This window comes from Mustela nivalis (genome assembly GCF_964662115.1).
Source record: "Mustela nivalis genome assembly, chromosome: 6".
NCBI classification, from domain to species: domain Eukaryota; kingdom Metazoa; phylum Chordata; class Mammalia; order Carnivora; family Mustelidae; genus Mustela; species Mustela nivalis.
The window spans coordinates 6,055,096-6,069,021 of record NC_139025.1 but is presented as its reverse complement, the minus strand read 5'-3'; the positions used below and the strand labels follow the sequence as shown (position 1 = coordinate 6,069,021).

The following is a 13,926-nucleotide window of genomic DNA, read 5'->3' as shown; positions in this document are numbered from 1 at the left end:
GAACTGGTCAGAAGCTTCGGGTTCGGCATTTCGAGCTCTGGGTGTACATCTCTGGGCTGTTTGCCTGTGGCAGGAACGGCTGTGCCCCCCCTCCCCCCGGGGGCGGGGAGCTTTCAAAGCGCTCAGCGGGGTCCAGCTCCGAGACAGCCCGGGCTGGGTGCTGGGTCTGCACAGTAGCCACAGTGTGGCCTGCGAGTCCCTCCATCATGATTCTGATCTCTCTCTGTGACAGAACTTCACTTATGTCAAGAAAGTTCTGTGACCTTTTAGCTTTGACTTACTTCATTATTCTTCGTGGGGCTTCACTTGCATAACAGTGAGAACTACAGTCTCGGGCAAATAATCACGGTCAGATCAAGTTCATGGCTTTCCCGAGACAGGGGGCAGACTGTAGCCAACCCAGCCAATGCGGGGCCTGTGGACGTGGAGTTTACACAGGGGGGCTACGTCGCAGACCACTCTGCTTTGACAACATTCTCCTGCCCCTGGGATTTTTAACCAGTGATACTGCCCTGGGCCTCAGGAGGTGCTCAGTCTCTACCTGAGCTCCCCAAATTGCGCTGTTCTTCTTTTCTTTTGCCTTTGGTTTTTGTTGTTGTTGTTGTTGTTTGAATATTGAGGGCCGCTTGCCCTGTTCTCCGGAGAACCTCAGCCTGCGAGGTTTGCTTTCCTTACATTTGATGGACTCTCAGACGGGGACATTTGGCATTTTTTAATGATGCTGAGCTTGGGTGACCATATAGTGGAGAGAAGGGAATCAGCTGGTTGGTGAAGGCACATATTTTTAAAATTCTTGGCAATATGAAAGTGCTCCTCACCAGCAGTGAGAAAGACCCCCTTCGAGGTGCTCTTGTGAGTAAAAGTTCAGGAGAGCTTCGTGAGTCAGAGTTCACGGCCACAGCATGCTGTTGGGGGATGAATGGGTAGAAAGGGATGGAAGGAGTGTGAGCCATCAGGGCACGGCTAGAAAACCACAGCCCGCCCTTCCTACGGCCTCATCGTGAAGAACGCCTGTGTTATTGGTAACAACAGGGAAAGTGCCTGTACTTTGCATAAAGTCAAGGGCAAGATATAAACATGTATACGTGGCATAATTCAAGTAAATAGTTAAAATCTGTGCAAAAAGACGGAAAATAACTGAGCCAAGAGTTCACTGATGGCTTGTTTTCCTGAGTGGTAGGATTGGGATTGCTTTTCTTTTTATATCTTTTAGTTGGTTTCTAAATATTCTTTAGTGTAATAAGCAGAAGAAATTTGTGTTTTTAAAATGACTCCTTTCTGGGGCACCTGGGTGGCTCAGTCAGTTAAGCATCTCCCTTTGACTCAGGTCATGATCCTGGGGTCCTGGGATCAAGGCCAGCGGGAAGTCTGTTTCTCCCTCTGCCTCTTACCCGGCTTGTGTGCTCCTTGTCTCTCTCAAATAAATAAAATAAATTAAAAAAATAAAAATTACTCCTTTCTTACTCCTGACCCTGATCTTCACTGCGCTGAGAACAACAGCAGGGCTCAGGGCAAATGTCCTGAGGCCAGCATTGGCTCACGCATGTTCTCAAGAAGACAAGGAATTGTGGTTTGGAGTTAAATTCATAATAAGCCTATTGTATACATGCATGGCTAATTTCCATTTCAGTGCTAGGGGAATGCTATAAGATTTCACTGTAAAATGTAGTCACTGTCCCATGTATCTGGGATTGTCCACTTTGTTATGCATTAACTAGCAAGTAATTCCAATTTTCATTTTACATTTTGCTTGTGGGTACAGACCATAATCTGGAAGCTTGCCTTCTGTAAACTTTAACATACCTTTTGCAGCCTTTTTTATTGGTTATATTCTGAGCCCCATTAATCAACAGATCAGAGAATTACTAAGTAGAACCAAAACTTTCTGGTAGAGATGCTCATCTGCACGTGAGTCCTGCTGTTCTGGGACATCAAGACCTTCCGGTGTCAGGACTTAGCCCCTGAGGCCACTGCTAAAAGCAGCCTGCGGCTCACCTTTCAGTAGCCTCTGCTACCCTGATGCTCACTCCTGATTTTCAGAATCAGTAGGTATGGGTGTACCTACCATTTATTGATTGGCTGGGTACTAGACATCGCAGTAGATATTTTGAATCTGTGATCCCGTCTCCCTGCTCCATAGGTCTTTGAAGTAGGTGCTGTCAGGCCCATTTTACAGATGAGAAAACAGCCTCTAGGAAATTGGATTATTTACCCCGGTTACACAAACCCGGGACTGGTCCCCAGGGCCTGGCTGGACATGCCTTCTTCCCACCATCTGTGTTGTGCTGCTTAACAGTATCACTCCGATTTGCATTATTCAGATCAAACCAGATATTCAGGAAATGAATAACCAAAGGACTTCAAACGAGAGCTCTCCTCTCAAGATCTGCAAAGTGTCCCACACAGCATCGCTCGTATTTGGCACGTGATGGTGCGAGACATTATGTGTGGTCCCTTCACAGACTTTAGGAGCGAGGCCCAACTCACTAATTAAAATTGTACACGCTCTGCAGCGAACGAAATTAACAAATAACTAGTTCTTTATCCCGGCTCAGTGCAGTCAGCAGTTTGAGTCCCTCTCTCTCCTACACTGTGCTTTCTCCTTGTCTTTCGACTTACAGACGGCTCTACTACGGAGCATAACTTTTGGGTTTTTGTTTTTGTTTTTTAATTTATTTGACAGACAGAGATCACAGGTAGGCAGAGAGGCAGGCAGAAAGAGAGAAGAGGTAGCAGGCTCCTTGCTGAGCAGAGAGCCCGAAGCAGGTCTCGATCCCAGGACCCTGAGATCATGACCTGAGTGGAAAGCAGAGGCTTTAACCCACTGAGCCACCCAGGAGTCCCGCTTTTGGGTTTTTTTTTTAAGACAACACACTGTGGTTTCTCTCATTTTCCCCATGAATTGCCTTCCCCGGTTTAGATAGGCATTATTAATGAATTATGAGAAGGCTTGGTAGATGTATTCAGTTTCCCAGAGACTAAGAAGGATTGCGTTCAAACTTTGTATTATGATGGGGCGCCCGGGTGGCTCAGTCAGTTAAGCATCTGACTCTTGATTTTTGGCTCAGGTCATAATCTCAGGGTCGTGAGATCGAGTCCCACATCAGGTTCTGCACTGAGTCTGCTTGAGATTTTCTCTCCCTTTCCCTCTGCCCCTCCCCCATTCTCTCTCTCTCTAAAACAAAGAAAATCTTAAAAAATAAAATAAAGAACTTTATATTATGAAATGTTCAAATGTATATAAAAGTAGAAAGAAAAATACCTTTTATTTTTTACCTGGCTTCATTATTTATCAACATGTTGCCAGTTTCATTTATTATCCCCTTGTGACTTACTTCCCTCACCCCATCAGGATTAGTTTAAGACAAACCCAAGACATTGTATCATTTTATCTATAAATATGTTAGTATATATTTCCCAAGATATAAAGATCCTCTTTTTAAAAAAAATCTCTCTCCCTCTGTCCCTCCCCCTCTGTGCTCTCTCGTTCTCTCTCTCTCTTAAATAAATAAAATATTAGGGCACCTGGGTGGCACCTGGGTTAAGCCTCTGCCTTCGGCTCAGGTCATGATCTCAGGGTCCTGGGATCGAGCCCCGCATCAGGCTCTCTGCTCAGCGGGGAGCCTGCTTCCTCCTCTCTTTCTGCCTGCCTCTCTGCCTGCTTGTGATCTCTAATAAATAAATAAAATCTTTTAAATAAGTAAATAAATAAAATCTTAACAAAACATGCAAGAAGAGTTAAGATTTTAAATCTGCTGAAAGTCGTCAGGCTTCTAGTGCTTTGTGCTCCGTCTTCCCCCCTGGGTGTAACAGGATCTTCCTTACTCCTCGTGCACAGCCGAGGTGAGAGTCCCCCACGGATCACCCCACCCGTCCCTGTGCGTGGTCTTCTGTCTTACAGGTGATGCCACACTTCACCTTACAAGTTAACGCATTTTGCGCCGTTGTCCGTACGTCTTTAGGACAGGTTCCTAGTGCAGGACCGCCCAGCAGAGGATGGAGAACGGGTCACGTTGCTGGGTCGTCAGCGACGGGATCTTCCCCAGGACTTAATGACCCACTTGTCTCACCAAGTAGCAGACACAGTCTGCCTCCTCTGGTTCCAAACGTGGACATTTCATAAATTTTGAAATGGATAATTAGGGTCTCAAGCTCAGGGTCGTGAGTTCAAGCCCCACATTGGGGTCCACACTGGGTGTGGAGCCTACTTATAATAATAATAAATGAAGCCTATAAATTGATTCCTTCCAGTTTGGGGTCCCTGGGTGGCTCAGTCAGTGAAGTATTGAACTCTTGACTTTGGCTCAGGTCATGATCTCAGGTCTGTGAGATCAAGTCCCATGGTGGGCTTTGTGCTGGGCATGGAGACTGCTTGAGATTCTCTCTCTCTCTAAAAAAGAAAATAAAATAGGGGCGCCTGGGTGGCTCAGTCGTTTAGCATCTGCCTTCAGCCCAGGTCATGATCCCGGGGTCCTAGGATCGAGTCCCCAAAGTGGGCTCCCTGCTCAGTAGGAAGCCTGCTTCTCCCTCTCCCACTCCCTTTGCTTGTGTTCCCGCTCCTGCTGTTGCTCTCTCTGTCAAATAAAAATTTTTTAAAAAATAAACAAAATAAAATAAATGGATAATTAAGAAGTCTAGATTCATAATGGTAAGATATGCTAAAATTAAACTTTGAATTTCTACACATAACCACATACATAGTCACACTTGCATAATTAAATTTATTTTGAAACCTACGGGGATGTTTCACCTATCAAATATTGCATATTGAGTTATTGCTGTAATGTGAATGAAAAGGGTTTCTTGGTCTTCAGGTTGTAACATCTATGATAATAAGCATTGGTAGGTTTGACTAGTTACCCTCGAATTTCTGCATTTATATCAACGGTAGTTTTGAAAATACGTCATCACAGGTAGTCATCCTTGAAGTCTGAATATTCCAATCCTACCACCTAGAAGGATTTAAAAGAAATTCATTTCAGGCTTAATCGTGACTGTTTTAGACCTGAGATTGCAAATACTTTTATTAGAGCCAGAGACTTTCAGCTACCGTGCTGTGGAGTCATTTTGCAGAAAATTTAACTCCTGGTAGTTTATCGAGGACCTTCTCTGAAAGCATGTGCCAAGTAACGACCACCTGTTGGTCCTGCATGTCTTCCTTGTGGCTCAGCTCCCTGGTGGGCTGTCAGGTCTGGCTACAAACCAACTCAGGGTGGCGAAGTCATGGAAACTCAGAGCACTCTTCCTACATCATTAGGATCGGATTTCAGGGTGGGAAGAGACATCCTTAGAGCACATCTGAACTAAAAATGGGACCTCAGGTCACACTGCCAGTTTGGGGACACACTGGGGCTAGCACTGTGGCCCTCGTACCCAGACCTGTGGTCCTGCCCCTACCTATACTCCCCTGCCGCCCTCACTTTGCCAAGCATCGTCCCCTGTCCGTGCCTGGGTGTGCTGGGTGCGGCTGAGGGCACTCGTGGGTCTGACTCCGCCGAAGGTGCCTCTGACTGTAACTGACAAGAGACGCTAATTCCGCTCCCATCACGTTCCGGGGGTTCAACTGCACCCTGATGGCCAAACGCATTTCATCATCTGGTTGTAGCCCTAGGATGAGAGCCCCCACTTCTTGTGTGCCTGCAGCAGCCCGGACCTGCTGCGCACAGCTCCCACTCTCACTCCTGATCCCTGCAGCGGCCCTGCAGGCTGGCTGGGGCTACCCGTCGCTCACAGGGAAGCTGGTGCTCGAAGGGTCGTGAGTTCTCCGAGCCTCCGTAAGTCAGCCAAACTGCGAGGGAGGCCAGCCTGTCTCACCCCTCCAGTCCTCTGTGCTTCTCAGTCTCCCACGAGATTTGAGATTCCAGCCGTCCTGATACGGCTCCAACGAATGCATTCTGAATACACACCGTTTATCATTCCTTCCCATTTTATTTGAGAAATTCTTCTTTCATGCCGTGTGTCTATGTTTTGCCCCTAGGAACAATTAAAATGTTATTTAAAAGATCCCTTTTATGAACCAGAAGAATGTCTCATCTCTGAGTGTCACGTGGTGGCAAAGGGGTCATTTATCTTCACACCTGATGAGAGGAAATTATGTCTGAACCTTTCCCTGTGCTGCTTCTCTTCCTCGGTCTTGAAGATCACTTGTCTGAAAATGACCCCTTGTAGTGGCTCTTGTGTCCTCCCCATCCAGGCCGGTACTTGTTCACACTGGACACCGGGAGGCACTTTTTTCTTCCGGAACTTTCCCTTTATGGCGGCCCCCTTTCCTCCTTGAGTGGCTGAGCGCATCTAGGTGAGGAAGCACGGAAGCGACCTGCTGAGGCATCGTGAGCACAATGGCCACTTGGTTGCAGGCACATTGGGGGCAGCTCCAGCGCTATTAACCAAGTGAGTGGCGAGCAAAACCGGGGGATAGTACCCAGATAGGCGTGTGGCCCTAACAAGATCTCTTCACCCACTCCATCACTCCAAGGACGGTCACCGTGCTCCTGCCCCATCCTCGGCTTTTCTTTCATGATTTCTCATCAGAACTTAAAGGATTCTGTTTGCTTCTGATGATGCCCTGTTATCGATCATTTTTTAAAAGATTTTATTTATTTGTCAGAGAGAGCACAAGTAGGGGTTGGGGGGCAGCAAACAGAAGGAGAGGGAGAAGCAGGAACCCCACTCAGCAAGGACCCCATTGCAGGACTCGATCCCAGGACCTTGGGTTGATGACCTGAGCTGAAGGCAGACGCTTAACCGACCGAGCCCCCCAGGCATCCTCTGTCATAGTTTAATGTACAAGATCTGTTGCCCCAGGTCAGAGAGCCTGCCCATGGAGCTGATCTTTCGTGGGCTTCTACAATCACAGCCCCCTTTTTGGGAGAAAGACAGAACTAGGTTATTATGAGACTGAACTTTGAAATTATGACTCAAGAAGAAATGAAATTTTCATAATGACTCAGAAATGGTAACATAACGCCTTCTCTTGGAAGCAAGGCTTTGTTCTTGAAATCCAGCACAGGCCGATCTCCAAATCCTGGCTGAACACCTTCTGGGAAGGCGTGCCACCTTCACGGAGCCTCCCTCATTGATGGAGGGGACAGGGGAATAACAGGCGGTTGCCGTGCGGCGTTCCGGGGCAGCAGCACAGGCCAGGGCTTTGGAAGCAGGGAGGAGGCTCACCTCGAGCGTGAGGGGACGGGTGGGCAGTCTGGGCCAAGAGGAGCCACGTGCCAGATGTCCTCTGTGAGCCCCTCTGGGTCCTTCCTGTCCCCTCCTCCAACCAGCTCTGCCCTGCAGGCCGACCCGTGGGGACCTCACCGGCAGGCCCTTGGCCTCTACCTCCCAGTTAGTCTGGGGCATTGGGAGCCCTCGCTGGGGCTTGGAAGGAGGGGAGGGAGAGCGGCCAGAGTATTTACTCTTCCTTGGCTCCTTCCACACGGGGGTCCCTCGGCGGGCCATGTCCTCCCTGAGCATTGCCGCTGCTCCCCAAGCAGGTTTTCTCGCTTTACGTTCAGGCAACTGCTCCCTTCCCTCGGTCCGTGGGGCCTGGGGGGGGCGTGAGGGCTGCTGCTCTGCTCTCAGCCCAAGGACAGAGCTGTCCCCCCAGGCTGCCTCCCTGGCACATACACAGGGTGGTGAGATCTGGGCGACACCCCCCAGCACAGGTGTCCACTGTTACTCTGGAAAGTAAGGTTAGCGTCCCCCCCACCCCCCGCAGTATATAAGCAAGGGATAAATTGCCAGGTACAAACTGGCGTGGGGGTGGGAGCTCAGAGAGACCATCGGGAGTCCAGGGATGACAAGGGGGCACAATGGCCTCGGCTGTGGGTCTCAAAGTGTGGTCCCCAGAGCGATGGCCGCACGACCCATGAGCTTGTTAGAAAGGCAGATTCTCAGGCTGCACCCCAGACCCAGCATCGGAAACCCTGGGGCTGGAGCCCCGCGGTCTGTACTGTAACGCGCCCTCTGGGTGAGTCAGGGCACACTCAGGTGCGCGAGCCCTGCAGAGGCAAAGCTAAGGACGTGGCATTGTTGTGCTTGTTGGTTTGTGGGGGGCGCACGGAAGACTCTGGGCACGCAGAGGGAGAAATAAAGCCATACGGACAGAATGAGAGCAGCTTGCAGAGGTTGTGGGAAGCGCCGTAACCCGGGGGTCGGACCGCGTCCTCTCCTCTCTGGGCGGGTGTGAAGTAGGAGCCCCCACCCATGCAGGTCCCAGGAGGACGAGACCGCACCCTGCCAGTGGTCCCTCTCTGCCCCACAGCGAGCATGTGCAGCTGCCCTTCCGTTCTGTGTCGTCCTGACCACCTGTACCACCGTGAGCGGCTCCAGGGCACCGCCGGGGATGGTGGCGAGGGACGTCAAGGTGAGGGCCACGGGGAGACAAGCCTGGACAGCGCTGACCAAACACCCAGGAGACCCTCCCTCGGGTCTAGGAGTCATGCTTCGGAGCCAGGCTGCACAGGCAGGAGCAGCAGGAATCCAGGGACAGCCGGCTGACGGATGCATCCTCCTCACCTCCTACAGCTGCGGTGACCAGGGGCCGCACACTGGGCGGCCTGAAACAGCAGACTCCCTCTCTCACGCTGCTTGAGGCCGGCCATCCAGGACCAGTATCCCTGGGCTGAGGGCAAGGCGTGGGCACGGCCAGTCGGTGCCTGCTGGAGGCTCCACGAGAGACTGTTCCAGGCCTCTGTCCCAGCTTCTGTGGCTGTTGGCCATCCTTGGCATTCCCTGGCTTCTAGATGCTTCGCTCCCAGCTCTGCCTCTGCCGTCACCTGACCTTCTCTCCCGGGGCCTCTGTGTTCCTTCTCTGTTCCTCACAAGGACACCATCACTGGGTTCGGGGCCCACCCTAATCCCGTATGACCTCATCTTTACTAATTACTTTGACAAAGACCTATTTCCAAATAAGGTCACATCCAGGGGTTCCGGTGGATGGAACGTTGAGGGAACTCTGGTTAGCCCCGTCCATATACTAAAACAAAAACAAAAACCAGAATGGAAACAGAAGTAGTGGGCAAAGCAGAGAGAGAAGGCAGGGCAGTGACAATGACGGTGACGACGAATTTCCTTCTGCAGGGGAGAAGGGTCCTGTCCAGGGGGCATGGCAGATGGGAGAGAAGATGGGGGTCCCGGCTCGGGAGCCGCGGTGTCTTGCTGAGGGAGGCTGGCTCCCAGCATGCTGGGCCCCCGGGTGGGCCGGTGCTCAGGAGGTGAGGAAGGAGAGCGCGCGGAGTGTGGTGGGGCACCGCCTGTGCTTTTTGCTGTTCTCTGTCACTTCTGAAAAAAGAAAGAAGCCCAACTCCCTGCCTTAGGAACCAAAAGGTGTCGGTGTGTTAAAAACATTCTGTGCAGTTTTGCCATTGTTTTCAAGAACCTCAGTCAAGGCAGGTTTAATTCTGTGATGCACAAAATAAATTCTACTAGCATTTCAAATCGATTTTTTGATTTCAGAATAGCGTTAGATTTACAGAAAAGTTGCAAGGATCATACAGAACGCTGCCATCAGCTGCACCTGGTTCCGCCTGCGAGTAACATTTTACATTCGTATGCCACAATGATACTTGCTTTATTTCTTATTTCACCTTTAAAAAAAAAAAAAATTGATTGATTTGAGAGAGAGACAGCATGCAGTGGAGAGGGGCAGAAAGAGAGCAAACCGTCAAGCGGACTCCCCATTGAGTGCAAAGACTGACGTGGGTCTCAATTCCACGACCCTGAGATCATGACCCGAGCCAAAATCAAGAGTCACATGCTTAACCGACTGCGCCACCCAGGCGCCCTAATGACACATTTTTTATTAATCAGAGGCACACTTTATCGGGATTTCCTTAGTTTATCCCTAACATCCTTCCTTTGTTGTTCTAGGATCCCCTCCGGGATTACATTCGGTTGTCCTCCCTCCCGAGGCTCCTCTAGACTGACCGTTTCCCAGATTTTCCTTCTTTCTGACGACCGACAGTTTGGAGAAGCCCTGGTCGGAGAGTTCATTGTCTTTTGACTTGGGTTTGTCTGGCAGGCCCGGGGGTTTAGGGAGAAGACTGTAGAGGGAAAGGGTATTTCTGTCCCATCCTGTCCAGGGACCATACTGTCGACGTGACTCATCACCGTGACGCTGGCCCGAATACAGTTCACCAGGTTTGTCCACAGTGAAGTGACTGCCTGCCCTGCCGCCACCCTGTGCTGCGTGGAAGGCAGTCACCATGCAACCCACACCTAATAGAGGACTATGTGCCACCTCCTTGGGGATAAACCATCTACGTAAATGATCTGGAATTCTGCACGAGAGAAATTATCTTTTCCCACCCATTTAATTATTTATCCAGTCATTCTGTCAGTCTGGAATCCTGGGTATTTATTTTATGCTTTGGGCTATAATCTGGTGCTACTGTCTGTATTCCTCACTGAAGTGGTCCCAGCTCTGGCCACTAGGGGCGCTCTTTCAGTGGACTCCTGGGGCCCTTTGACTTGGCCCCATCTGTATCGGGTTTGGGGCTTTACTCTTGCTTCCGAGCCCGTCCAGACTCTCTATCTGTCCAGGTGGCTCCAAGCTCATGATGGAGCGCCCTGCCGCAGCCCCAGATCTGGACATCTCCCTGAGGAGTCCTGGTTCTTAGTTGTTGTGGAATTGTGTTAGTAACCAGGGCTTGGGTGCTGGGTGCCCTTGCGTCCGGTATTCTCAGCAGGCAGAGCTGAGGAATATGTTTATCCTGGGGCGCCTGGGGGGCTCAGTCAGTTGAGCATCCGACTCACGGTTTCAGCTCAGGTCATGACCTCATGGGTTGTGGGATCGAGCCCCATGTCAGGCTCCACGCTCAGTGGAGAATCTGCTTGAAGATTCTGTCCCTCGCCCCGCTTGCATGTTCTCTCTCTCTCTCTCAAATAAATAAATCTTAAAAAAAAAAAAAGAAAAGAAAAGAAGTGTGTTTCTACTGACCCATGTTTACATACATAGGTATAATTTGTACCTGTCGCCGCATCAGGCTAAACATGGCTTCATAGTGAGGTCTCCTACCGTCAGCTGGTTCAGCGCCATCCCCCTTGCTTGTCTGTAACCTCCCTCTGCAACAGTGAGACGCTGGGCTCCCACCATCTTCCTTGCCGCTCGTAATTGTTCACTGCTGGGCGCATGACAGTGGTTTCAGGGATGCTGACCGACCGTGCCTGGTGGAAAACAACATTACTGATCTAAGCACAGTGCACAGATGGGCTCCTTGGCCATCTTACATTCTCTCCCTGTTTCCACAGCACCTTCCTGGCCACCCCCTTCCAAGAGATTAGAGCACATTCTTGTGGCATAGTTCAATTCTTTTCTCCATCATGGGTTCCCCCAGCCCCTAACGGATTTTCATCAGCATACATTAAATTTCCTTCTTTGTGCTGTAAGAGTCTGGAGGTTTCGACAGATGCTTGGTGTCACCTAGCCACCATACAGCCTCATACAGATTACCACCTGCAAATGCTCTCACATCTTCCCTAATTCAGCTCCCCACCTTGACTTGGCCAACCTCTGGCAACCACTGGTCTGGTCTTTGTCTCTGTAGTTTTGCCTTCAGTGACATCATGCAGATGGAGCCATTCACGAAGCAGTGAGGACTTAAGGCTCGTCCCTGTCTATGCATATTGCTTCCTTCCTTCCTTTCTTTCCTTTTTTTTTTCCTGAATCATATTCCGTTGTCTGGATGGGCCACAATTTGTTTAGCCACTCCCCAACTGAAGGACATCTCAGTTGCTTCCAGTTTTGACAGTCATGAATACAATTGCTGTAAGTATTAAATATAGGTTTTATAGAGACATAAGTTTTCAGATCAGTTGAGGACCTCATGCCACATGATGATGGGCTCATTTAACAACCACCAAACTGTCTTCCAACGTGCCTTCCATTTCACATCCTCACCAACAATGAATGAGAGTCCCTGGTGCTCTGGTCCGGGCCAGCAATCGCTATTTTGTTTGTTTTTTGGATTTTAGCCACCCTAATAGGTGTATAGAGATATCTCATTATTGTTTTAATCTGCATTTCCCTAATGACAAAAGACGGCGGGCATCTTTTCATATGCTTATTTGCCATCTGTAGATCTTCTTTGGTGAAGTGTCTGTTCAGATCTTTTGCCCATTTTTTTAATTGGGCAGCTTGTGTTCTGCCTGCAGAGTTTTCAGCATTCTTTTTTATATTCTGTATACAAGTCTTCTGTCAGATACGTGATTTGCAAGTATCTTCTCCCAGTTCGTGGCTCCGTCTTTTCATCCTTGTAACAATGTCTTTCACGGTACAAACATTTTTATAATTTTAATGAAGTCAAGCCATCATTTTTTTTTTTTCCTTACAGGGACTGTGCTTTTGGTGTTGTATCTGAAAAGTCACCAAACCCGAGGACACAGTTTTTTCCTGTGTTTTCATCTAGAAGTTTTACAGTTTTGCATTTTACCCCAGGTCTTCGGTCCATTTCCAGTGCGTTTCCGCATAAGGGGGGAGATTGTGTCCAGCCTCATTGTTCAGCACCCTTTGTTGACAGTCTCCTCTGAGTTCTCTTTGCACCTTTGTCAGTTCTGCCAGCATTTTAAAATCAATGTCCCTTGCCGCCCCATCTACCTTGAGTTCTGTAAAAAGTTACTTTGACAAAGGAGGAAAGCTCTGATTGCGTTTTCTGCTTGTCTCACAGCAAGACCACTGGTGCAGACCTTGCCTTTAAGGACCACTGTCAACAACGGCACTGTGTTACCAAAGAAACCTAGTGGCTCCCTCCCGTCCCCCTCGGGGACCAGGAAAGAAACTGCTGTGCCCGCCTCAACCAAAAGGTAGGTACCGAGTACCTTAACCCAACTTGAAAAGGTGTTCCAGCTCAGGTTTGAAATAAATATTGCCTTTTTATGTGACACCTCTTAATTTCTTGTCTGAGTTAAAACTCAACAAAAGTACAATGTTTGGTGTATTGCCGTATCAGGACCTCTGTAAATGTATTTTTCTGCTTCTTTTAGACTTAATCTTACTGTCTTTGAAACCCCTTTGGCTAACACCACAGTGTGCCATTTTGTATTTTTGCTCGAGGGTCTCTTGAAAACCCAAATGGGAGTGTAACCTGTGTTAAAAGTGAATATGCTCTTTAAAAACTAATAAAAAATGCAGGTGCACCTGCATGGCTCGGTCAGTACCTGCCTTTGGCTCAGGTCATGATCCCAAGGTTCCCAGATCGAGCCCGGCATCGGGCTCCCTCCTCAGTGGGGGTCTCCTGCCTGTGGCTCCTTCTGCTCACGCTCTCTCTCTCTCTCTCCAATAAATAAATAAAATCTTTAAAAAAAAATGCTCTTAAAAAAAAAAGAAAGATATGCTCTTCCCAGCTTTATACTTGGCATAGAGCAAAATTCAGATTGCCGTACCAACCTTAACTTTTTATCTATAAAATCTGGATAAGCTCATACTTTTAAATTGTGTTTAATGGTGAAGTTGTACATATGGATGTTGTCTGTCAGAGCATAGTCTGCTTGTAACGTTTCTATAATGTCATGATTGTCATATTAAAATTTCGTATCTTATATGCCAGGCCACTTGTCTAAGCTGTTAGGTTCTAGAAAATTAAACACCTGATGGTAATAGAGTCTAGAAAACCTTAAAGAAATTCTTGAGCATGTTGCCTGTTGGGCTTGCAGTGAGCCCACCGTAGAAGCTCTTAGGGCTCGTTACGGTACCAGCTGCCTAGCAGGGACCGCGTTAGGGCGCGTGAGCAGGCTCCGGGCCACACAGGGACCACCAGCGGGCTTGCAGGCTTTGGATCAGATGCTGGGCTGTGACTTGGAGGAACGTGGCCATCCCATTCTCTCTTTCAAATATATAGTGTTCGTCCTCTCACTCAACAAGTGAACTTCCCTTGTGTGTTTATCAGATAGAGTTTCATGTGCTTAGTGTTTGGGAATTTTAAGAAAATTGATTTTGGG

General features: G+C 48.9%; 1 protein-coding gene across 7 annotated transcripts in view; it reads left to right on the top strand.

The window, feature by feature from the left end:
* The window catches only part of EML1 (EMAP like 1), a 170,277-nt gene that overhangs the window by 99,182 nt on the left and 57,169 nt on the right, over window positions 1–13,926 (top strand). For all 7 annotated transcript variants that reach the window (XR_014313538.1, XM_082737637.1, XM_082737638.1 and 4 more), the window contains one exon: window positions 12,657–12,792. Coding sequence is in view for 6 of the 7 variants with exons in the window: in XM_082737637.1 (XP_082593763.1) it covers window positions 12,657–12,792 (136 nt within the window). In the remaining variant the exon portion in view is untranslated. The remainder of the gene's footprint in view (window positions 1–12,656; window positions 12,793–13,926) is intronic.